We start from the raw sequence: 22,520 nt of genomic DNA on the forward strand, positions 1-22,520 counted from the left end.
AAGATATGGCTGTTAAAACAAAACCAAAATATTCAACATGCCTGAGCAAAAGCATCCAAACTGGAAGCAAGGAGGAAGTCAAACAGTTACTGGAGAAATTAGGTAGCAGCACTAAGGGTGTTGCACATACTGAGTTATTATGGTTCAGTGAGAATGTTCTGCTTTAAACTCTTTATTTAAAGGAGTTTAATTTTAGTAACAGGTACTTTCTGTGAGCAATTAAGGCATTTTGGGCATAAGCTTTACTGAATTCTCACCGACCTTGCATTTTTGGAACAATAAAAATCCAACTCCTTGTGTTCACCTAAAAACCTAAAGATTCCTTACTGGTGTTAACCTGCAAGAGGAATCTTACAGAGGCTAATTCTGGTTTCTCTAGGATACTAAGGGAAGCTGACCTGAGACATTGCTTGAAAGGTAAATCATGACACGTTGGAATCTTCATTTTCAGTCACAGCTGCTTCTTTTTCCCCAGGAGTTCTCTCTCCCTTGGCTGCACTGGACTTCTTTTTCTTCTTCTCCTTTTGCTCCAAGTTACTTGATGCAAGCTCATCACTCTTCTGGGTGATATATTTTAGCTGAGAACAATAAATTAATCAGTCCTCTACTGAAGAACTTCATTTATTCACACGAAATTAGAGAGAAATGTTGAAGAGAAAGTCATAGGGCAAATTCTTACTACAAGAAAGATGACAGACTCCAAAAGAACATTTACTCTGCCTTGTTAGGCAAGTTCGTGTTGCATATTTTGAATCACATATGAAAGGAAAAAATCTCCTCACATAAAATTAAAATCAGTATTGGAAGCTTTCTTCTTCATGGTTCCATGCACAGGTATGTCACAACATCAGTGAGTTTAATGCACTGAACTTCACAGAGATTGGCACAAGAGAGAATGCAATGATTCCATGATCCCTGTGTTAATGTGAGGAGACTCAGCTCCTCAAGGCAGACTCAAACTATTCCTGGGCTACAACAAAGGACCACATCAGGAAAAAGCAAAGTGATTCCTTTCCAGGATTGATGATGCTGTGTCTGTATGGTGGGTTTTATTGCACTTCTGTACTTGGAACCTCAGCAACCCTCCTGCAACTCCTGAATTGCAATGAGATGTGTGTTCCCACAGTGAGGCAGTGTCATGAAGTAAGATGAAAATTTAAAAATCACTGGATTTGTGCCCACTCATCATCAGTAAGACAGTGAAATTGCCTAAACAACAGTCGCTTCCTCATCTATATCCTTCATTCAAATGCTCTTAGCTGGTTTAAGAATGTTGTGAGACAGAAAATACAGTGAATCTCACCAAAGAACTGCTCCTTCTAGCCAAAAGCTTCACATCTTCTGTATTGATTGTGCTTCGTTTTGCATGCCTGCATAAAATAAAAACACCCCTTAACATGTTTGCCAGCACTGTCTGTAAGAGGCCATAGAGCATCTCATTGAGAGCACTGAATTCAGGGACTAAAGGGGCTTAATATGCACCAAGCAAATCCCACCTGTCTGTCTTCCCTAACTATGCACAAAAAACTGTTTTAATCAAGCTTGTTTCTGTACATCTAAATTCCTACACTTTCTGTGTGAAAATATAGCAACCAGAACTTCAAGCACCACTGTCCTGTTCCCTCTTACTTGTCAGCAGGTCACTGTTTTGGGTTTTAACTAAAAACTCTCCTTTACCTCCTTGGAGAAACCAGCTTGGTTACCCCCAAACCATCCACTACCCCTGTGTATCAATGCATTTGATGATTATATACAGTTGTTAATCTAAACAATCACTTGTACCACATAAATGAGCTTCCAAGATCAGGAAGTACCTGCAGGGAATATCTATTTCCTAACTTCACGGCCACTATTTAAGCAGACAACAGAACACTTAAAACCTTGAATTACAAGACCTGTTTTAAAGATTACCTAGGAGCTAACACTAAAGAAGAAAGCCTTTGTAACAACCAGTGCCTACCTTGCAAACATTTCGAGGTCTCTTGCAAAGGTTTCTGGAGAAAACACAAAGATGACACATATTTTAAAATGCTGAGTGGAAAGAGATACATAATACACAACAGTTGTTACAAAGGTATTAAGTGCAGGTTATCCAAGTCAGTTAAGAGACGTGACCACAGCTGGTTATTTGGTGCCACTCTTGCACAGGCACGATATTTCCGCACACACTTACACGATTTTTTCAGGTCTGAAAAGCAGAAACGCTATTTCTTGTACTGTTGAAAACACAATGCAGGGGAATGCCCCAGTGACACCTAGTTCGGTGCTATTATTTTAAAGCCCCGAAAGCTATTTTAAAGCTATTATTCAGCAGTGGCTCCTGAACCCAGGAGCTGTAACCCAAGTAACCCAGGTAGCATCAGGTAGCCCAGGTAACCCCAGGTAAGGTAACCCCAGGTAAGGTAACCCCAGGTAAGGTAACCCACGTAACCCCAGGTAACACCAGGCAACCCAGGCTGTACCGCACTGTCGGAAGGTGATCTCCGAGATGGCCGCGATGCTCTGTTTGCTGAACCGTATGTCCTTGTCCTCCTCCACCTCCTGGCACAGGCACCCGACCGTGTAGTGAACCGCCGCCTTCAGCCTCTGCAGGGACCAAGGCGGGGGCAGGCGGTGACACACCGGCTCCGCTCCAGGCCACCACAGCCGCCTGCAGGCGGTGGCTCAGGGCCCCGAGCCCGGTACCTGTGTGAGCAGCAGCCGCTCCTCGCCGCCCGCCGCCATCGCTCCCCTCAGAGTTTCCCGCCCAGCGCGCGGGGCGGGGCCGCGCCGCCGCCATGTCGGGCCCCGCCCCGGGGCCGCTCTGAGGGGAGCCGCGACCCGGCTGCTCACCGGCACCCGCCACACTCGTTTATCTCGCGGAAATCCCGAATATTACTGCGTGCTCTGCAGAAAAGTTGATTGAAATTGAAAGTCGTATTTTGCCTTATGGAGATATTCGATAATAAGTAGCTGCCTTAGCAGAAATAAATGGAGAAAAAAAAAAGTGCTACAAAAATCAGCGCGCAGCACAAAATTTAACACTTGAAAGGGAAGGTTCAACACTTCTGAGGGAAAAACGAAAGGTCCAGACATCCAGGTGAATTTTCAGAAGTCCTGGAGATGACTGGCAGTAGCATTGCAGGGAGGGGATATAAAACAGAGCCAACTGTGGGTATTTTTAATTGCCCCCTGGGAAGAAGAGGCCAAGAATCAGGGAGATTTGGGGTAAAAACTGCAAGCACACAGCTAGGCCAAAGGTTTATGCCAGAGCTTAAATCTAGAAATAACAGCTGTAGGGAGAATGGTTTGGTGACAGGAATATCGTTCCCGTTTCTCCATGATCCATCCCACCCTTCACCCTCCCACAGAGAGCACGGAGAGCTCACAGTGTGAACACCCAGGAATTAAATCTGTAAGAATTAAGCTACTGCCCGTTACAAATAAACCATGGCAATGTAAAAAAAGGCCTTTGCCTCCCTAGGACCTTGTGTAGCATTACTGTGCTGTCTGACACTCTCCACCTCAGAAATAACTGAACTCCAGTCATCTCTGCCTTGATCCCTAGGACTTTATGCACTACAATACAATAAAAATGCTGTAATTATAAACTGTAGTCTATTAAATACTGCACAAAGATATTCTGGCCAGCAGTACTGAAAAAAAAAACCCTCAATACATTTATAACTAAATTTATTTAGCTTTCTTATATGATATTTATATTGAGATATACATATATATATATATGAAATATACCCACAAGTTATTACAAAAGTGTCCAAACACAAGTTCTAGCACAGTAAAAAGTGATTTCTAGGAGAATTATCTGAGATCTACAGTATTTTGGCTTCAAGTGGAAGGATTTCCATTAGACATTGTAGGAAGAAGAGGACACATTTCCTCCATGGCCTGTCCAGTTAGTGTGGATAAATACCCCCGGCTTCGATAATAATTCGTATGTGTGTGCACCAAAGTAATCCCGCTGAGCCTGGAACAAGAACACACAAAACAGACACATCAATAGCACAGTCACATGAGGACTACAAGTTGCACCTACTGATACTCAACTATAGGAATACTAGAAAAAAGATCTGACTTCAGTATCATAACATTCAAATTTATTGTCTCATTATTAGAAAAATCAATGCAATGAAACATTTATTAATATCTAGTAATTATGAGTTCTGTAGAAACATAACTATATTACTTCTGCTTGGTACTAATCTAAAAAGCAAGCACTTATACATGCAGACATCCAAAGATACTTCTCTACAAAGCATTTTGATTCAAAGATATCACTCCCCTTGGTTCACAGATGGGACACTAACACATGCTGGGCACTGCTACACCAGTATCTCTGGTGTTCTTTATCCAGATATCTCTAAGTATTTTATTGATATTCAGGTGTATTTCAAGTGTAACAAACACGAGGCAATCTATACCGTGAGTGATTAGGACATACTGCCACCGAGGCCTTTAAAGCAGTGCTTAAATAACAACACAATGATATTTCAGTAGCCCGAAGAGCTACTTCAGTACCCACCTGAATCAGGTTAGCAGGCAGTACCTCATGCCTGTATCCATCGTAAAAAGAAAGTGCAGTGGTGAAGCAGGGCATAGGGATTCCAATCTGTACTCCAGTACTGATCACACGGCGCCAGGAATCCTGGGAGAGAGGAGAAGAGGGGGGAAATAAAGAAAAAAGAAACTAATCAGTGCTTGCTCAGAGGTATGTGCAGGCATAGGCACTGTGTGCTATTTCACATTCTATGAAATCTAATAACCAGGTCTGTGCAAATCAGCAGTAGATTCCTGATTTTACATAAACAGGTCGACCTGTTTATGGTAAGTAAGATAAGAGTTAATAACAAGATGAGAAGAGTTGAGGCATGAACTCAAACCACAGCCTCAAGCAAGGATGCTGTTCTTTCATATAAACATGATCAGAACATCCCAAAAGCACAAACCCAGCAGGGAATGTTCTGAGCAAACATTGAGGCACTTCCAGGACCTCTCACCAAGCCGAGGACAAAGCTTGCCCAGGGGCATAAGAGCTCAGTGTGATACTTCAGACAGACATGTGGATAATCCCTGGTACAACTGTTCATCTGATCCAGTAACTTGCATGAAATATTCAGATTCAGTTACAAGAGGTATTAATGATAATATATGACTTCTTTGTTGGCCAGATAATCTGGTTTTAATTCTGCCTGTCAGCTCCATCCAAATCAGGACACTGTTTGGACAGACCCAGGCCCAAAGAACAGCGGGTCTGGAACGCTGTTGTTTTGGGGCTACTGCAAACAATGGTACTGGAACAGAAATCCAAGTGCACAGGGCAGTGATGAGAATGTTCATACAGGCCAGGCATTCCTCCCTCATATTGTGGTCCTTCTGAATTGCTATTGCCTAAGGCTCTTCTATAACAGTAAAATGGAAACCTTCAGTTCCCAGTCATAGCTGGGCCAGTATCAAAGAGAAGAACCATGACAGTCCTGGCTGAAATTATTGTTTCTGTGCTCTCCTTTCCTTGGAACTCACCTGACAGTTTTGAACAGCTGTCTTAAAGAAATCATCCAGCAGCAAATTCTGGAGATCAGGGTTTCGATCAAAAGCATCTTTGATTTTTCCCAGGAACACACTAGGCAGAAGTAAACCAGGAATAAATTTCACAGCTTTCAACAAAGGCCCAGAATCCAAAACTTACAGTGCCAAAATTTCACTCAGCCAGACTCAGATTCCAAACATTACAAAGACCAAAGAAAATCTGCAGCAGATTTTCTAAGCCACCAGAACAGAGGGTTCATCTGGTAACTTTTAGTCTGTCTCTGTAGAGAAACAGCCTCTCAGGACCTCATCAGCAGAGTAACTCCATGGATTTTCCAAGGAAATCTCCAGGCTTGTCAGCCAAGCACCACATAAACTAAACTGCCTGCTCTTCTCCCCTCAGCAACCAGGTTACCTCCTCATCTTAATTACCTCCTGATGATGCAGCCTCCCCTCCACATCAGTGCAATGGCACCATAATTCAGCGTCCAGCCGAATTCTTTGGCTGCTTGTCTCAGCAGCATGAAGCCTTGAGCATAGGAGATAATCTTGGAAGCATACAGGGCCTAAAAAAAAATCCAAAGTCACATTCCAAGAGAAGTCCCACAAAGCTGAACTAGAAACTTCACAGTCTACATATTCTGTTTAGTCCACATCTCAACAAGGATGAGTACAGTTGACACATTCCAGCTATCTGAGAACCAAAATATCCTTTCTAGTTGTTGGAAAGCTTGGTCTCGGCAGAGAGAGATATCAAGAGGTCAATACCCATTGCAAAGACAGGAGTGCTGAGGGGTGGAAAAGCTCCTGTGCATGAATTATGACCTCTGCACCCCAGGTAGTGACCACTGCCCACTGTGGGGAGACTGGAATTCCCTCAGGACTATTCTTTGGTCAGGAATAGGTCACACTGTGCTTTGTGGACATCACTAGCCAGTGCACAGGGCTGAAACCAGGAACCAACTGTTATGAAATATAAACACAAGAGCTCCTCCCCAGGCTCACAGCACCCCAGCCCTGCTCTGGTGGGCAGCTCTGGCCCAGCACAGGGACTCACCTTGCGGATGTCCTCCAGGAAGGCCTTCTTGTTCCCACTGAACTGAGTCATTTTGGGCCCTTCCAGCAGCTTACTGGCCTGCACTCTCTCATCCTTGAGGGAAGACAGGCACCGTGCAAACACAGCTTCACCTTTGGGCACGGCAGGAAAGGGAGATCGTTAGGAAGCTGAGCATCACTGCCAGTGTCTGAGAGACTCAAGAACACAGTGAGTGTCACTGACATGAGCCACAGACACAGTGAAACACAGGCACATGGGCAGTGAAAATCAAAATAAATCAAAATAGGAGAAAATAAGATTCATAAATCTGGGATGCCCCAACACTAGTGTTCAGAAGCCCATAAGAAAGTTTTATAACATCACTAAGCAGGTTACTAAATGTCATCTGTCAGGGCTAAGGAGGTAGCACAGGAGTACTTTCAGCTCATAGAGAGAAAGCCTGAATGACAGTCTCTTGATCTGGCTCAGTCAATTCCTAATCATGCTGGTTTAAGTAGTATTTATTTGCAACTGATGACAGCATTGTAAAATAGGAGAAAAAAGAAAAAGTTTTCCTTTCAGAATCTGACAGAAGGAAAGCAAGCAAGTCTTCATACTGTACCTTTGTTTCACCTTTTAAGTTAGCCATGAATTATCAAAGAAAAAAAAAACCACACACACCAAAAATCAAACCAACAACAACAAAAAAAGAAGAAGAAGTAATATTTTCACAAGACTCTGGATCCTCCCTGCAGCAGGATTAGCATATCACGCCTAAATCAGAACTGGCTCCTTTCCATTTCTGAAAAAACTTCCTTCTACACTGGGGAGGAGCAGCGGGGTGGGAAAATCAGGGAAAAGCAGGAGTAGCATGACTCTGCTCTTACAGGCAGAAGTTTGCAAGTCATGCTTATGTAGTAAAACCACACAGAGCAACTGCCCTGAGAGTGCCACGTTTGCACAAGGGCTCTGGCACACACTTCCCCATCAGCCCATGGTTACCCAACCATGCTCCCTGGCACTGCACAGCACTAATCAGGGAGTGCCTCCCCTACCCTCGATCTTTGCAAGAACCCCAAAGAGCACAATACTAACAGCACAAGAAAGAAATACTGTTTCAAGCCTAGAACTGAAAGACTAGGGCGGCAGTAGAGTATTAAAATCATCTACGGAAGTTGTTTTGTTGTTGGAATGCAGCCAGGTTCCTTTGATAGCTACACTGTAGTTACTCTTTTTTAGCTACTGGATATAATCTTTCTTATCTTCAGGACTGGACCAGCCAAGGAAAAGGAAAAAGAAGTAGAGAAAGCATGAAAATGAAAGCAATTCTGAGAGCAAAGAACCTGTTGAGTCATTTAATTACCCAACAGGAAGCCCACACCAGACCAGTGGTATTAGGGCACTGTAAAGGTGTTGCAGATGTATTACAGCTCCTGTCTTACAACACTCCCAGCACAGCACTTCATGTTCACCTGTCCCCGAGTCCTCACAGCACTGTGGGGACACCACAGACACAGGTGTGACAACAGTACTGCCACCATTTAAGGAACAAGGTAAAAACAAGCCCCTCAGACAAAACCAGTAGCCAGGGCAGAAAGGCTGCAACAGCTACATCTAGAAAAACCTCCTTACTGGGATGTGGAACCTGCAGCAGGAAGGATGAAGGCAGATGGAGGAACAGTTACCTATGAGTGTGACAGGGACTCCGTATTCCAGGGCAGAGATGGCTGTCCACTTCCCTGTGCCCTTCTGTCCCGCGCTGTCCCTGATCTTGGGGAGGAGGTACTTGCCATCACTGTCTTTGAATTTGAGAATATTGGCTGTGATTTCAATCAGGAAAGAGTCCAGCTCTGTCTTATTCCATTCCTGAAACACCTGGAAAAGGGGAAGAAATGTGCTTGTACATACATACATATATATATATATATACACCCATACATATACATACACCCACACACATATATACATATATATATACATAGACATATATACACATATATATATACACACCCCAATCTGCTATATCTACAATATACATCAACTGATTTATTGATTTATGTATGCATTTTGCCTGTTTGATTACAATGCTCAATGTTTCACTAGCTCTTTTCAGGCAAGGTAAGTCCTATCTCTACACAAGAACATGCTTTCTGGGGAGAAATCAGCAGAGAGTGGGAGAGTTTAGACAACTCCTATAAACATTCAGCTGTATGTGCTTGCTGCTCCCTACCTCATGGGAAGTTCAGGAATATTGTGCACTGCCCTTGCAGGAGGCATGTCAGAAAAATTCCCTTCACCCAAGCCCAGCCCCTCACCAGGGGCAGACAACCACCATGGCACAAAAAAAGGCAAGACACTAAAAACTGCAGATCACCTTTGCCATCTCATCGTGCTCCATGCCCACCACATCCTTCATGAGGTGGTAGGCCTCACAGATCAGCTGCATGTCTCCATATTCAATCCCATTGTGCACCATCTTCACAAAATGTCCAGCACCTTCATCTCCCACCTGTCAGGAAACATCCAGAAATCCCATCAGCAACAGCATGGGCACTAATCCCAGAGTCTGATACCTGCCTATGGCTTCCTTTGGCCTAAAGGAAGGAAGCAAAGCCAGTGTTAACTGAAACCAGTGAGTCACAGGTCCCTTCAGCTGCCCCAGCACATGACCCAGCCATAAAACTTTGCCTTCCCATGGCATGGTGTGAGTTATCAGAGATGGCAGATTGGAAATGAGCCCAGTCCACCACAAAATCAACCACTGATGGCACTGGGTTTATTATGGACAAACATCCACGAGCTTCAGCAGCCAAGCTACCTAAGTGGGCATGTGACCCCAGGTTAAGCCAGTACCAAATGAATATTTACCCACTCACAACAAGGCTCCCCAGATCCCACTTTAGCAGCAATGCTCTGGAATATGGTCTTGATGTGGGGCCTGTGGAGAAACAATACAGCTCAGCAGACAGGCAGGGACACAGACACCCCAAGAGACAAAACCAATATTCACCAGTATGGATCAGATGCCTCCTTCTGTGACCTGCCCAAAGGCAGCCTGGGCTGAGGGCATCTGGCAGGTTGATAGCCCACCATGCAGCAATGCCAATTAAATATATGTTTTCTGCAACTAGACAGTTTTTGCAAGATATTACACTGTGCAGACAAGCCTAATGCACTTAAAGGAGCCCAAATATCTTCTCCCTCCAAAACCAGAAGCTGTCCTTACTGAGCTGTTCATTGCAAAAAGATGATTGGGTAGCAGATCACTCTTGTGGATGGCTTTGTGCCATCAAATTTGAACAGGTTGACACAGGTATGAAACACTAATGCAAACAGACAGGGACTCCAGAGATTCTAAAGCTCAGGCAAAGCCTGGACACACCTTTTCTTTCTACATTTACAGAGAGAATGGGCACCCAGGCATAAAGTCTAATATGAGCATTGATGTACAGTTCTTCACAGCAGCAGAGTACAAAAGAGCACAGCAGCATGCAGGAACTTGCAGATAAATGTACTCAATAATCAGTACAAACATGTCCTAAAGTCTCCTTTTATAATGTGTCACTATAGGTACTTTTGCTGCTGCCTGATTCATGGTTAGCAACTTCCCAAGTGTACAGGGCCTCAAAAGAAAAAAATAAACATGAAATAGTACTTGTTTAACATTTAAGCAAAATTCCTTCCTCCCTTCAGATTTCTGTAGGTCCTGTGGAGTCCTGGAAGAAAAACCTGCCTCTGTTCTGCCTGCCATGAAGGCTCAGCATTGCCCCATGACCCCAGCTAGGTTGAGAAATCTTGAGCCTTGAGGAAGTGAGATGGTAACATATCTTGTTCCCTCCACACCCACACCCTGCTCCTGCCCTCCCTCGGCTCTCATTGTGAATAGATGATTATTGCACACCATTCTGAAGAAGAAACATAGTAGCTCATGCTTACCAGGCTTCTTTGGCTCCTCCTGGCATGAGTGAAGGTCCATATCTGGCACCCTCCTCCCCACCACTGACACCACTTCCCACAAATAAGATGCCCTTTGCCTGGAGCTCCTTACAGCGTCTCTGGAACAAAGAGCAGAGCAGCATTATTTGATTTTGTTTAACACCAGAGCCTTGCAAACAAAGGTTACCAATTCAGACCTAAAATTAGGTTTTCAATTCTGCTTTGGACAGGTTAGCAGCCAGCCTTAGAGAAAGCCTGTACACACACCAAAGTGAGCCTTAGGAAACTTCCTGTGGCTTTGACGTGGATCTTGCAAAAGGGACTCCCTGAGAAAACAAGTCCTTAAGCACCAGACAGAAAAGAGCAGCACTGAGGCTGGAGAAGGCTCAGAATTAAGTGTCAGGTGACACATGCTGTGTGCAAAGATGTGGGGGAGGCAGATTAGGCCCAAGGGGGAATTGCAGAGCTCACTGCAGAGTGCAGGGGGAAGCATGGACAACATAAGGGCAAATAATTCCCTCTGAGTGGGAGAGAGGCACAGGCTGAGACCCCTAAGGAGAGCTGCAAGCTCCCCAAGGATTAGTCCTCACTGAGTACCTGTTTTTTGTTCTGGTATGGCCAACTCACTTATCCAAGATCAGGATGTCAAAGCAGAAAGATGAACACCAGCACCCCTTATAAAGATTTAGAAATACCAGTCTGAATGCAGGATTTTCCTGTGAGCATCCCAGATATGCTAACGTAGCTTCTATAACTTCTAGAGCTACAGCCTGATCACAAGCAGATAATTACTCTGCTGCTCCCACTAACCAAGACAGCCAAACCAGCAGTTCTGTCTGCCTGGATTGTCCTGTGATATGTAGGACTGAAAAGTAACAACAAATCCACAAAGACCCTTAGGCTTATAAATCTCCCTGAAACCTCCTTAAGATTTTAACAGGAAATTTTCTAAAGGCCTTCACTCTTTAAAAGATGTCAATAAAAACACTCGATGATTTGGGCGACTTCTACAAAATATTCTTTTAGAGCAGTCCTTAGCTACTGCAACAATCACTTTTCAACAGGCTGCATGATCTAATTTTGCAGAAATAATTCAGTTTGGCTTTTCCTGAGCAGGAGGGTGATGGCATCCTTTCAACTGACTATTCTGATGATCAGAGGAGAAAGAATCATGTGTATTTTATCCATTTACTTTGGGTAGGAAACAGCCTTACCGTGGTATCTCTGTACTCAGAATTCCCACCATCAATGATGATGTCCCCAGTCTCCAGCAAGGGCACCTGCCAAAAATAAAGCAGCACTTTGATTTTCTCCACGCATTCAACCTTTAATTAATGATGAATAATTGGGAACTTTCAGAGGAAACTCCTCCAAAAGACAGCAAGAAGTCACAGGTAAAAGGAATGTTTGCCTCACCAGTTTCTTGATGAAGTCATCCACGGCACTTCCAGCCTTCACCAGGAGGATAATGCGACGGGGCTTCTTCAGCTTGGAGACCATCTCCTCCAGGCTGTGAGCTCCAATCACTTTGGTTCCTTTGGCCTCGTTGGCCAGGAAGTCATCCACTTTGGAAACTGTCCTGTTAAAAGCACACACCTGGGGGAGCAAGGAAACATGGTAATAAAAGCTGCCAACAGAACAGTTACTTTAGCTCGGACTACAAATTATACAAGTAAGGTTCAGCATCCTGTGCTCTCCCAGTTCCACCTTCCCCACAGGCACAGAACAGGGATGGACCTGAGCATGTCTTTGCAAGTGCCTTGGGAAGCTGTGGTTAAGGGCCAAGCCCAAGGCAAACTTCAGGAAAAGTCATGCATAACTAACATATCAGGTGCCAGCTGAGTACAGGCCTGCACCACTGCTCTTCCCTGGAAACGGGACAAAGGGCAGCACAGGTTACAACTAAAAGGAGGAAACAACACAAGGATGGAAAAAGCATCCACAAAATGCTCAGCTCCAATCCCAAGTGCTACTGAGTCAGCTTTTCTGAACGTTTCCTTCACTTACCACGAAGCCGTGGTCGTTCATGTTCAAAATCAGGTTCTGACCCATCACGGCCAGTCCAATCAAAGCAATGTCAGCTCTGGAACGTGGAAGAGCAAAAACGCCAGGTGAGTCTCATTAGCAGTGATCCAGCAGCAGCATCCACACCTCTGCCAGGCTGTTCTGACCAGGCCAGCCCTCCCCTCCCTAACGAACACAGTCTGAGTTGATTCTGGCAGCTATTACTGCAAGAGATCATAGAATCACAGAATATCCCAAGTTGGAAGAGATCCCCAAGGATCTTTGAGTCCAGCTCCTGGCCCTGCTACCCCAACAATCCCCTCCTGTCCCTGAGAGCGTTGTCCAAACACTCCTGGAGCTCTGTCAGCCTTGGGGCCGTGACCAGAGCCTGGGGAGCCTGTTCAGTGCCAACCACCCTCTGGGGGAAGGACCTTTTCCTGAGATCCAACCTGACCCCGCCCTGACACAACTGCAGGTCATTTCAGGTCCCGTCACTGTCACCAGAGCAGAGATCGGAGCTGCCCCTCGTGAGGAGGCTGCAGATCCTTGTGGCTCCCGGTCGGAGTGCAGAAGAACACACAGCATGTCTCAAGTCACCGAGATTTATTCCCAACCACCAAGACGCAGTCGGATGAGCAGGAAAAGCAATCCAAAACACTGCACTACAGGCAGGGAGTAAAGCGAGCGGCTCTAACACGTCACTGATGGATCCAGCTCTATCACAGCTCCACAAAGAACAGACGCTGCACCACAACACCGAGTCTGCACGTTGCATCATGTTTTTGCTTCCGCAACGCCAAATGATTTGGGGTGAGCACAGAAAACGAGGAGAACGGGACATTCTGCTGGAGGCCCATGCAGGGGAGCCCAACCTGCCCCTCGGGGCCCGGGCTCACAACTTCCCTGCTCCACAGCCACGACTCGGGCAGCGGCCGCTCCCCGGCCCTGCCACAGCCTCCCGGCCACCGGCGCGGGCCCTCCGCGGGTCTCTCAGCCCCTCCGAGGCCCCGTCCGCCCCTTCCCTCTCCCCTCCGGGCCCACCGCGGCACCCTCCACGCAGGACAGAGGGGCCCACGGCAGCACCCGCCGCCCCGGCCCCACGACTGGGCACAGTCCCCGGGCAGCGGCCGGAGAGACCCCCGCCTGCCCTCAGCGAACAGGGGGCACCCTCGGCCCTCGCAGCGCCACGAGGCAGTTTCAGCGCTGTCCCCCGCCTCTCCCGGCCCGCACTCACTCGGCCATGGCTGCGGCGCTGAGGGCGGCGGCTCCAGGACTCCCTCTCGGCTCTCTCGGGGCTCTCTGGGCTCGGCCTGCGGCGCGCGCCGGGTCCCCCCTCAGCCGCGCGAGCGGGGCGGGGCGGAGCCGAGCGCGCCCATTGGCCCGTCCGGCGGGCCCCGCCCCACGCCCATGGGCCGATGGCGCGGGGGCCACGCCCCCTTAAAGGGGCAGCGGCGGGGGCGGCGCCGCCCGGGCCGGGCGGGGCTCAGCGCAGGGTCGGGTCCCGCGCTGTCCCCGCGTTGTCCCCGTGATGTCTCCCGGCCATCGACACTCCCGAGGCCGCAGGAGCCCCGAGAGCCGCGCCCGCAGCTGCCCGATGCCTTCGCTGTGCCTCTGGCCGCAGCGATACCCGGGGACCGCAGCAAACCCCTGAGAGCTGCGCATTTGTCTTTTCTGGCCTTTAATTATTATTAATGGGCTTAAAATTCCGCTGTTGAACATCGTCCCAGGCTGCAGTCAGCCCCTCGCGTATCGCCGCCACCCATTTGTCTTCAGGTGTCCTGGAATTTAGGGAAAACTTGAAAAACCTGCCCCTCTGTGAGCAGTGAGGTTACAGTAACTGTGAGAGGAGGAAGCTCCTGCTGGACCTTTGCTCCGCGACAGGCAAGGACACCTGACGCGTGTTTAGTTTGGTTTCTATTAATTATTTTCTAAACAAACTGACCCATCAGGTTTTTGGTTCACCTTAATTTTGGGCATTAATGGATCAGGAGGCAGTGAAAGAGAGAGCAGCTCCTCTGACGTGTTTATTTTGCTGTAGGAGGAGCCACCACAAAAAGGTCAGAAGTTACTCAAGTGCCTACCTGGAAAGAAATAAGGCATCAGCAACAGCAGCAAAGAAGAGCTTTGCAGACAAAGAATAGATGTGGCAGCAGCCTGATAAAGGGGTTTTGTCATCATGTACCTGAGTTAAAGTTTTGAGAGCTGTTTGACCTGGTCTGGTGGCACTTAAATGCTTTGGGAATGTCCTGTCCATGACTTTTAAGAACATTCCACCTTCAGACCAAGAGAGGAACGATCCACAGGGATTCCCTGACACATCTTTATTCACAGAGCTGGTGCCTCAAATGACTTTGCTGTTGTGTTGGGGTGGTTTGATTTCACACACTTCCTCTCATTTTTAACGGTCCCCCCAGATAAGCGAGTTCAGTATTGGCATCTGGGACAAGCTGAATTCCTCCTTCAAGCCAAAAAATCTTTTGAAAGCATCCAAAAAGTCCTTCGAGATTCTGTGTAACACAGCAGAGAGGAAAGGATGAGGGAGGACAAGCAAAGCCTCCCATCTTTCTCAAGAACAGCTGAGACAAATCTCACGAAAGCATCAGCTTGTTCAGGACAGGTTTAGAAAACAAGTAACCAACCTAAGATACCAGTAATTAAATCATGATGAAAGGAGCACACATTTTACCTGCTAATGCACTGGTTGTACCTTTATTGTTTCACCTCGTTCACTAACAATTCAGTGGTGCAAGGTTACCATACACAGTTAGATATCTGCATTGCACACCTAAGGCTATACAGCAAATGGATCAGAATTAGTACAAATACATGAACTATATTTACATTTTGTATACTCAAGCTCCAAATATCGGATATATTTACAAAATAAAATAAGAAAATGAAAACCTGAAATTAATGTACAGTGTTGCTGATACACTCCTTCGCTGGGATGAAATCAGTTTTCAAAGAGATTTGTTCGAGAAGGCCACTTATACAGCATATACCTTGTATACCTTGTGTACAGAGATGGACAGGGACACGGGCACTGCGATGCCAAGGGATGTGTTCAGTGAACAGCATGTCTGATGTCCGAATTCGGGAGCCATAACCAACTGCACATGAAGTGTGGACAAGCAGAGTGGAAAATTAAAGGCCTGATCCTGGGGAGTGCTGATCACCTGAGACTCCCTCTGCTTCCAGTCCTGGCCCCCAGGAAAGCACGGGGTAGTTCAGCACTGTTCAGGGTCAGGCCATTCACTTGGCAGCATTAAAACTGAAGATTTAGGAGCTACATCCCCCCAGTTTTCCGAATCCACAGCTGATCCTGGCAATTTACAACCTGTTCCCAATGACATTGGACACAACCACCTCCTTGGTGTTGGACTCGTTTTGGTTTCGAATACGCAGAACGCATAAATGGCCTTCTGAACAAAAGAAAAGTCAGTCCTGCTCTTGAACAGCTGATGGTTTTTTAAACAAGGAAGCACAAAGTTAATACATTCCTGCTACAGACAGCACAGCCAGGCCACGACCGGGGTGAGGAACTTCAGTGTGGAGATGGGACACACACCCGGCCCAAGGGACATTCCCAGACCCTTCCCGAGCAGCAGCAGGATCCTCCCTCCTTCCAGCAGCAGGTTCAGCAGCTGCACCTTCCACAGAAACACCCACCACAGCACAAACTCCCACCAACTCAGGCTGTGCAGGAGAACCAGACAGATGCACGTGCACAGGCAGTTATTAGTTGATTGTATGGTACCAGTGGGTGTTAGACCGAAGCTAATCCTCTTCCTTATCTAATGTGCAATTAATTACAGATGTATAAATATACAATACATTACATAAAATTAAATCCCTGTAAATTAGATAACAAGCAGCAAAAAGTAAAGTCTTTGCTTTGAAATACCTTGCTAATTAGTAATCAGGATTATTAGCCATTGATCAGAAAAACCCTTTCTCAGCAGTGTGGAAAGAGGACTCCCTTCCCTTCTGCATCCCAGAATAGAGGGAATCTTCTTTAAAAAGGTACTTAAAGTGCATTTCTAAAATACAGTATAGGAGGTTTAGCTTAGTTTTAAACTATTCAGGAAGATTCAACATCATTTTCAATGGACAAAAAGGGTAATTTTCTCCTTCCTTTTAGAGAAGAACCCAAAGCCCCAAGCCCAGCCTAGTTTCACTCTGGTTCTCCCCAGGAAAGCCCTCCAGGCTCGCTCTGTGTGTGCTCTCTGGGCTGGCAGGCCCACAGCAAATGCCTCATCTCCAGAGGCCGAGTCCCAAGAGCTGTTTGACTCTGGGACTCCACACACACACAGCAGGTAACCAAGAGAGGGCTTGGAAGTGTCAGGAGAAGGCAAATCAGCACATTTTCCCCTTCTTGCTTGTTTCCAAAGAGAAATTTCTAACATGCTGGGCTAAGCCTGGAAGTGGATGGAAATTCAGGTTTGTGTTTTTTTTGCTTTGTTATCTTTTCAGAGAAAACTTGGATTGATTTCAATCCAGCTCTAAGTAGGGAAACTCAAATGCCTCAGAGCAGGATTCAGTAATTGGAAAAAAACTTTGTTTGCCTTTATGCCAGACTAGAAAACAGTAATGCCCATTTGAACTCCACACAACAGGACCTATTTTGTCACAAATTATGCAGCTTTAAGAGATACTGATGCTTAAAAAGAGAATTTTGCTCTTCTGATGATCTGTTGTCCACACAGACATCAAGTCACCAGAAGCTGCTTGTGGTTTTTAGACAGAAGAGAGACATTTATGCAACACGGCTGTAACACTTCCAGCTCTGCATACAATAAGCATCTGTCTCTTCCTGCTTTTAAGGAAGATCCCTTAATCATGATTCCATGCAATGCCTATATCCACTTAGTTCATTCTCTGGCTTATCCAAAGCAAAGACTTAGCAAACTAGTTTTCTTCTAGTTAAAAAAAGAAAAAGATAAAAGTTAAAATGCTCTCAGTGTGTCACAACCTACCACCACCTAAATCACTCTGCCTCCTCAAACTGGTTCCACTTCCATCATAAACAGTGGTGATGGCAGCAATAACTTAATGCTTAGAATTAACCTAATTCTTGAGATCAGCTTAGCTCCAGTGTGAGGAGCCCTCCTGCAGGACAAAGAGTCTTATCCACACACTGGAAGTGCTTTATCATCATTGCATAACAAAGGAATATCATCACTGTATTTAGAGTCACACACAGTTAAACAAGACAAAAAACAGAAGGGAAAAATAAAATAATAAAAAAAAAACCCAACACACAAACCACAAAACCATCCCTGTCATGCTCCTGGGCCCCCAGGATGCTCCCTCGCTCTGGCTTCCAGTTCTGAAACAAATCTGAGCACCACAGAGGCAGCAGGAGAGGGTGATTTAGCTTGAGAACTCTCTCGAGGGATAGAAGGATATGTCCTAGCAAGAGGCAGACTCCTCTCCCTGCTCCTTTGCCACCCCTGCTTTAGGAGCTCTCACTGTGCAGAGCACTTGACTGAACAATGAGAACCCCAGAAAGCCAAAACCTTGCTCAGTGGATTCCAGTCCCACAGAATTCCCATGGCATGGCATGACCGGCTGAGGCATGACCTGAATCCAAATGACCCTCTGGAGCTGGAGTGTGCCAAGATGTGCCTGCTGGAATAGTGGAACAACCCCCTTTTACCTCTCCCTTGAGGGGCTGGAACCTCCCAATGACATTCCTGCCCATTCCCCAGGATCAGAGCCCTACCAGTGCCCAGGGAAGTAGAACACAGCAGTCTGAAACACAGTAGAACACACACCCCCCAACCTCCCTGAAAACCTGGCAGAGAGAGGAAATTCCTTCTGCTTTCCTTTCTTGGGGCAAAGGCCAAAGCTTTGGCCACAAGGAGAACTTCAAACTGTAGGTCAGGAACTGACACCACCCAGCTGATGTCCAAGAAGCCAATTCTGACACTCCACTGACCAGGACCAGGATCCACTTCATCTGTCCTCCAGGAAGGACTAACTCTGAAGCTCAAATTAACTAGTGGGGTTCAGCTGATGAAAACTGCAGCAAGGAAATTAGGAGATGTGTGACAGTTACTGCAAAAGGAACTGAAAGTGTCCTGCTGCTCCCTGGAGAAAACTGCAAGTGCTGGGGCTGCCTGGGAAGTGTTTCCTAGGCCAAGGATGCTCCCCATGGACAGGTGGGGTGACACCTGAGCATCACTCAGGGATGCACAAACAGGCCTTCTGGAACAATGTCCCAGAGCAGCCAACCCTGACACACCAGTGACAGCCCTAAACCTCTTCCCAGAGAGGTGAGAACTGTTCCTGCAGAACTCCAGAGTCAGGACCAGGAGCAGCAAGAGGAGACCTGCCCTCCATGGTGATCTCCTGCTCCAGGGAACAACCACAGTTCCCTTCCCATTTAACACTCTCCATCTGCCAAATACCAGGCTGAGCATCTGACATTTTGGGGATTTTATGTACTATTTCAGCCACGGGATCTATTCCTCCTCACATCAGCTCAGAGGCAGGGGAGTGTTGGTGGCAACTCCTTTGGGTGAGAGTTAAAGCCAAGCACTGTTCACCTGCAACCCCACAGCAGGAGCTTCAAGGCAGATTTTCCTGGCCAGTCCTTCCTGGTTTGTTCCCTGTCTTCTTCCAGCTCATCCCCTTTGCCTGTTGGACCCTGGAAACTCAAAAAGTCCAAACTCCAGTCTGCCCAGATAGATTTGTCCAATATCAGCTCTCAACAGAGTTGAAATTAGAGGCTGGATCCAGAAAGCCTGAGGAGCTATTGCAGTTCCTGGCTGGGTAATGTCTACATTGAAGAATTTATCTTTCCCTGGCATTGGAACTTTGCCCTGAGGGAACCAATGACCACTGCCAAGTCCCAAATTGAATGAAAACTCTGCAGCAGTCCAGACAGACAACAACAGACAGTGGGACAGACACCAAAAGGTCAGTTGAAATGGGAAAAACAATTGTTATAAGAAAAAATAAATAATTTTTTTTTCTTTTTTTGAGTCGTGCATAATCACTCCTTTTTTTTTTTTTTTGATTTTTTTTTTCTTTCTCTTTTTGTTTGGCCACATGCTACTAGTACAGTTCTGGTACAGGTGAAAAGAAACAAGGTAGGGTTAGAATACCTAGAAAATGTGCTGAAGGAGTGGGGCAGGTGGGGGATGTTAAGCCACAGGATTACATACAAGAGAAACTGTCAAGAATCACAAAGAGAAAATGAGAGGTAACACCATCTACCAGGAGGTGAGGCAGGGGACAGATGAGAACATTACATGGACTCAGTACTTCATCTGGCCCGTGCGCCTTCGAGCCAGTTTTGACCTGCACAGGGAAGAAGGGAAAAAGCAGTTGGTGAATTCTGGAAGTTTATTTTTCCACCCTCCTCCCCACAGTTTGCCCAACTTTTTTTTTTTTTTTTAAATCTTTTTGTACAGTCCTGGTTTGCTCCCCATGGCAAGAAAGTGAACCATACCCAGGGCTGTGATGAGAAAAAATTCTCACTCCTCTGTTGTGCTCCTTTAAAGGGAGGCAGAATCTTCTAAGGGCTACACTGTTCAGAAATTATTTGATGCTGTGACAGCTTAGTTTTTAATTTTTTTCTTTTTTTACTGAAAGAAGGGTTACTGCAATGTAGTAAGATCTCTGCAGCAAGCAGGGGCTGCCTGGGACCTGTGTTAATGGGAAGCCTGCTAGAGAAGCTCAAAAAAGGGAAGGAAATGAGAATTTCTGCTTTAGCTCATCATCAAGAACCTAAAAAGGCAGTGCAGACCTGCCTGCACAGAGGCAGGCAGAGGCTTTATAAATCTGTAAAATGACAATGGTGGCCTCCAAGTGCAGCATTCCACCCAAGTTCAAAGTGTGGCTGTTAAAACATCACAAGCCAAAGAAGCAGCAGCCCCTGCAGCTCCTGAAACACAGGGTGCTTGGTTTCCTGATTGTTTGGGGCAGGGGGGTTGCCTCCCTTCTTCCCTTCTTCAGCTCCCCCAACTCATCAGATTCTTCAGAACAAGATTAAACTCCATGACCAACCCTCTGCTCCTGGTCTGAGCCTCTCCCTGCCCTCCTGCTCCTCTCCCTGCCCTCCTGCTCCTCTCCCTGCCCTCCTGCTCCTCTCCCTGCCTGCCCCAGGTGCCTCTCACCGAATTGTGCCAGCCAGGAGAGGATTGAAGGCATATAACCAGTCGTTCATGTCCTTGTCGTTGATGGCCTGCAGCAGGACCCCACGGTGCTTTGTGCACACTCCAAAGGTGTTGGGTGTCTGGAAGATGGAAAACAATTTAAAATACTGAAGTCTAAAAGCACAGAAGCTGATGCACAATTCCTCTCTCTGCCTCGTTCCTAAACCCTACAAGGCCTAAGGGCTTTCTTTTAAGTTTCACTGCTCATGTCCAGAATATTATTAGTCATTGACTTCTACAAAACAATGTTTTAACTCATGAGTGTGGACTTTGATGGAGCAGTAAAGTTCATTTGGTACCTTGCAGGATGTTTGTGCAAAACACACAATGGCAGAACACCACACAAAGGAAGATGCAAAAACCAAATACGGGGTGATGGTACCAACACATCCCCTAAAAGCTGATCTGATGTGTAAGAGCAGTCAGGTTCAGTCTCTGGCTGTGTCCAAAACACAAGAAACCCTGAACAAACTGGGAACTCTGTGGGCAGAATCATCAGATCCCAGACATCCTCCCAGATGCATTTTGCTTGGACCAGAGATGACACACCTGATGTTATGGATCCACCACTGCCTGTAACGTTCCTGCTTTATGGGTAAACAAAAAACAGCTCTCAGACTGACCTTTACCATTGCCTGCTGATCCTCACTGTATTCCACCTGGGCTGTGGATAAGTTGATGATTCCTCTTTCTACAGGGTCTTTGTCACTGTTGTAAATAAAAACATAGGGACGGCGAACCACCACGAAGTGCTTGGCCCAGGAGGTGGACAGGGGCTCCTTGAAGTGGAGGTATCCTTTCTTGGAGACTACAGAGCTGGAAAAAAAATCCCCACATATTAACAGGAGGAGATTTTTCCCTAAATTAGGCACCTACTGAGTATCCCTGTTAACTGCAAAACACTGTGTAAGACACTTGGTCTTTAACACGCTTTGTCTGCAACAGTGTTCAGAAAAGTTCTGCTGTTACAAGCTGAACTGTGTCTTCAATAACTATGCAGAAGTCTGACAGAAAGAAGGACCCTACAGATCTCTAAGTGAACTTCAGCCACAGTTTGATGCTAACAAACATCATATTTAAGTCACTGGAAATCCTGTTCATTAAGAAGATGCTGAGAACGAAAGCTGCAGAGATCAAACATCAACACAACCTTCCCCAGCCCTGCCTCCACCACACAGGGCTCTGCAGCTCTGCTATCACCTGTTAATTTTCCCTCCTCAAACGGGATATAGAACCTACAAACCTCAAAAAGCCCCTGTGACAGCTCTGGGGAAGCCACAACAATAAAAAACTTACCCTGGTCTGATTTCCTCAATATCAGGAACGAGGTTTAGGAACTCATTCTTTCCAGCTCTGGCAAGATAGGAAGTTTCTACTGCAGGAATTATCTGGAACTGTTCCACCTCATGACAGGGACTGGAGGCACGAGAATTTGCTTCTGGTGTCCTTTACAAAAAAAGTGGAGAAGGAAAAAGTCAATCCCAACAAAGCAACTGAATGTGACAATGGAATTTTAAAGTGCATTTACAGCCCAGCCTGTCTTAGGAGTTTCATCCTCCAGCCCAGAATTTTGGAAAGACATTGGGATCCTTTTGCACAACATCAAATAGCATTTTTCCTTGATATCTGTGGAATAAAATTTATAATAACTGCAAGTAAGCTGTTTCCCCACTACTTTTCCCATGTTCCTCCTGCTAACACAGTCACAACACAGGTACACATCTTTGATGTAAAATGTGTTTCATCAGCACTCCTCCCCTCAGGGATGTTAAACTGAGAAGGTACAAATTAAACGTCTTTCACTAAGTAGTTGTTCCAAATTCAATCAAAAATATCTGCTACAGATACAGCTG

At 46.2% G+C, this 22,520-nt stretch overlaps 3 protein-coding genes across 10 annotated transcripts in view; all 3 read right to left on the reverse strand.

Annotated features, from left to right (window-relative positions):
* Nucleotides 1-241: 241 nt before the first annotated feature.
* On the reverse strand, nt 242-2,865 carry CENPS (centromere protein S; the record flags this gene model as incomplete). The annotated part of the gene is made up of 5 exons (XM_051786146.1): nt 242-578; nt 1,304-1,370; nt 1,961-1,994; nt 2,463-2,586; nt 2,686-2,865. Coding segments are annotated over 5 exons (561 nt in total), but the record flags the coding sequence as incomplete, so codon positions are not given.
* A 790-nt stretch (nt 2,866-3,655) lies between these two features.
* PGD (phosphogluconate dehydrogenase) lies at nt 3,656-13,863 on the reverse strand. Its single transcript, XM_051786228.1, has 13 exons — nt 13,737-13,863; nt 12,506-12,581; nt 11,915-12,094; nt 11,713-11,778; nt 10,499-10,617; nt 9,431-9,500; nt 8,937-9,071; nt 8,248-8,437; nt 6,584-6,714; nt 5,959-6,092; nt 5,521-5,620; nt 4,523-4,645; nt 3,656-3,967 (listed from the first exon to the last, which is right to left on the reverse strand). The coding sequence occupies exons 1-13, from the start codon at nt 13,742-13,744 to the stop codon at nt 3,848-3,850; spliced, it is 1,452 nt and encodes a 483-aa protein (XP_051642188.1). The 5' UTR covers nt 13,745-13,863; the 3' UTR covers nt 3,656-3,847.
* Nucleotides 13,864-15,182: 1,319 nt separating this feature from the next.
* The window catches only part of KIF1B (kinesin family member 1B), an 86,426-nt gene continuing 79,088 nt past the window's right edge, over nt 15,183-22,520 (reverse strand). For all 8 annotated transcript variants that reach the window (XM_051786194.1, XM_051786193.1, XM_051786191.1 and 5 more), the window contains 4 exons: nt 21,964-22,113; nt 21,291-21,483; nt 20,629-20,747; nt 15,183-19,810 (listed from right to left, as the gene is read on the reverse strand). In XM_051786194.1, coding sequence (XP_051642154.1) covers nt 19,768-19,810; nt 20,629-20,747; nt 21,291-21,483; nt 21,964-22,113 — 505 coding nt within the window. In that variant the 3' untranslated portion in view covers nt 15,183-19,767. The remainder of the gene's footprint in view (nt 19,811-20,628; nt 20,748-21,290; nt 21,484-21,963; nt 22,114-22,520) is intronic.

The sequence above is a fragment of the Manacus candei genome, unplaced genomic scaffold, assembly GCF_025592945.1.
Source record: "Manacus candei isolate 608988 ecotype Guabito, Panama unplaced genomic scaffold, ASM2559294v1 h1tg000022l, whole genome shotgun sequence".
Lineage (NCBI taxonomy): Eukaryota > Metazoa > Chordata > Aves > Passeriformes > Pipridae > Manacus > Manacus candei.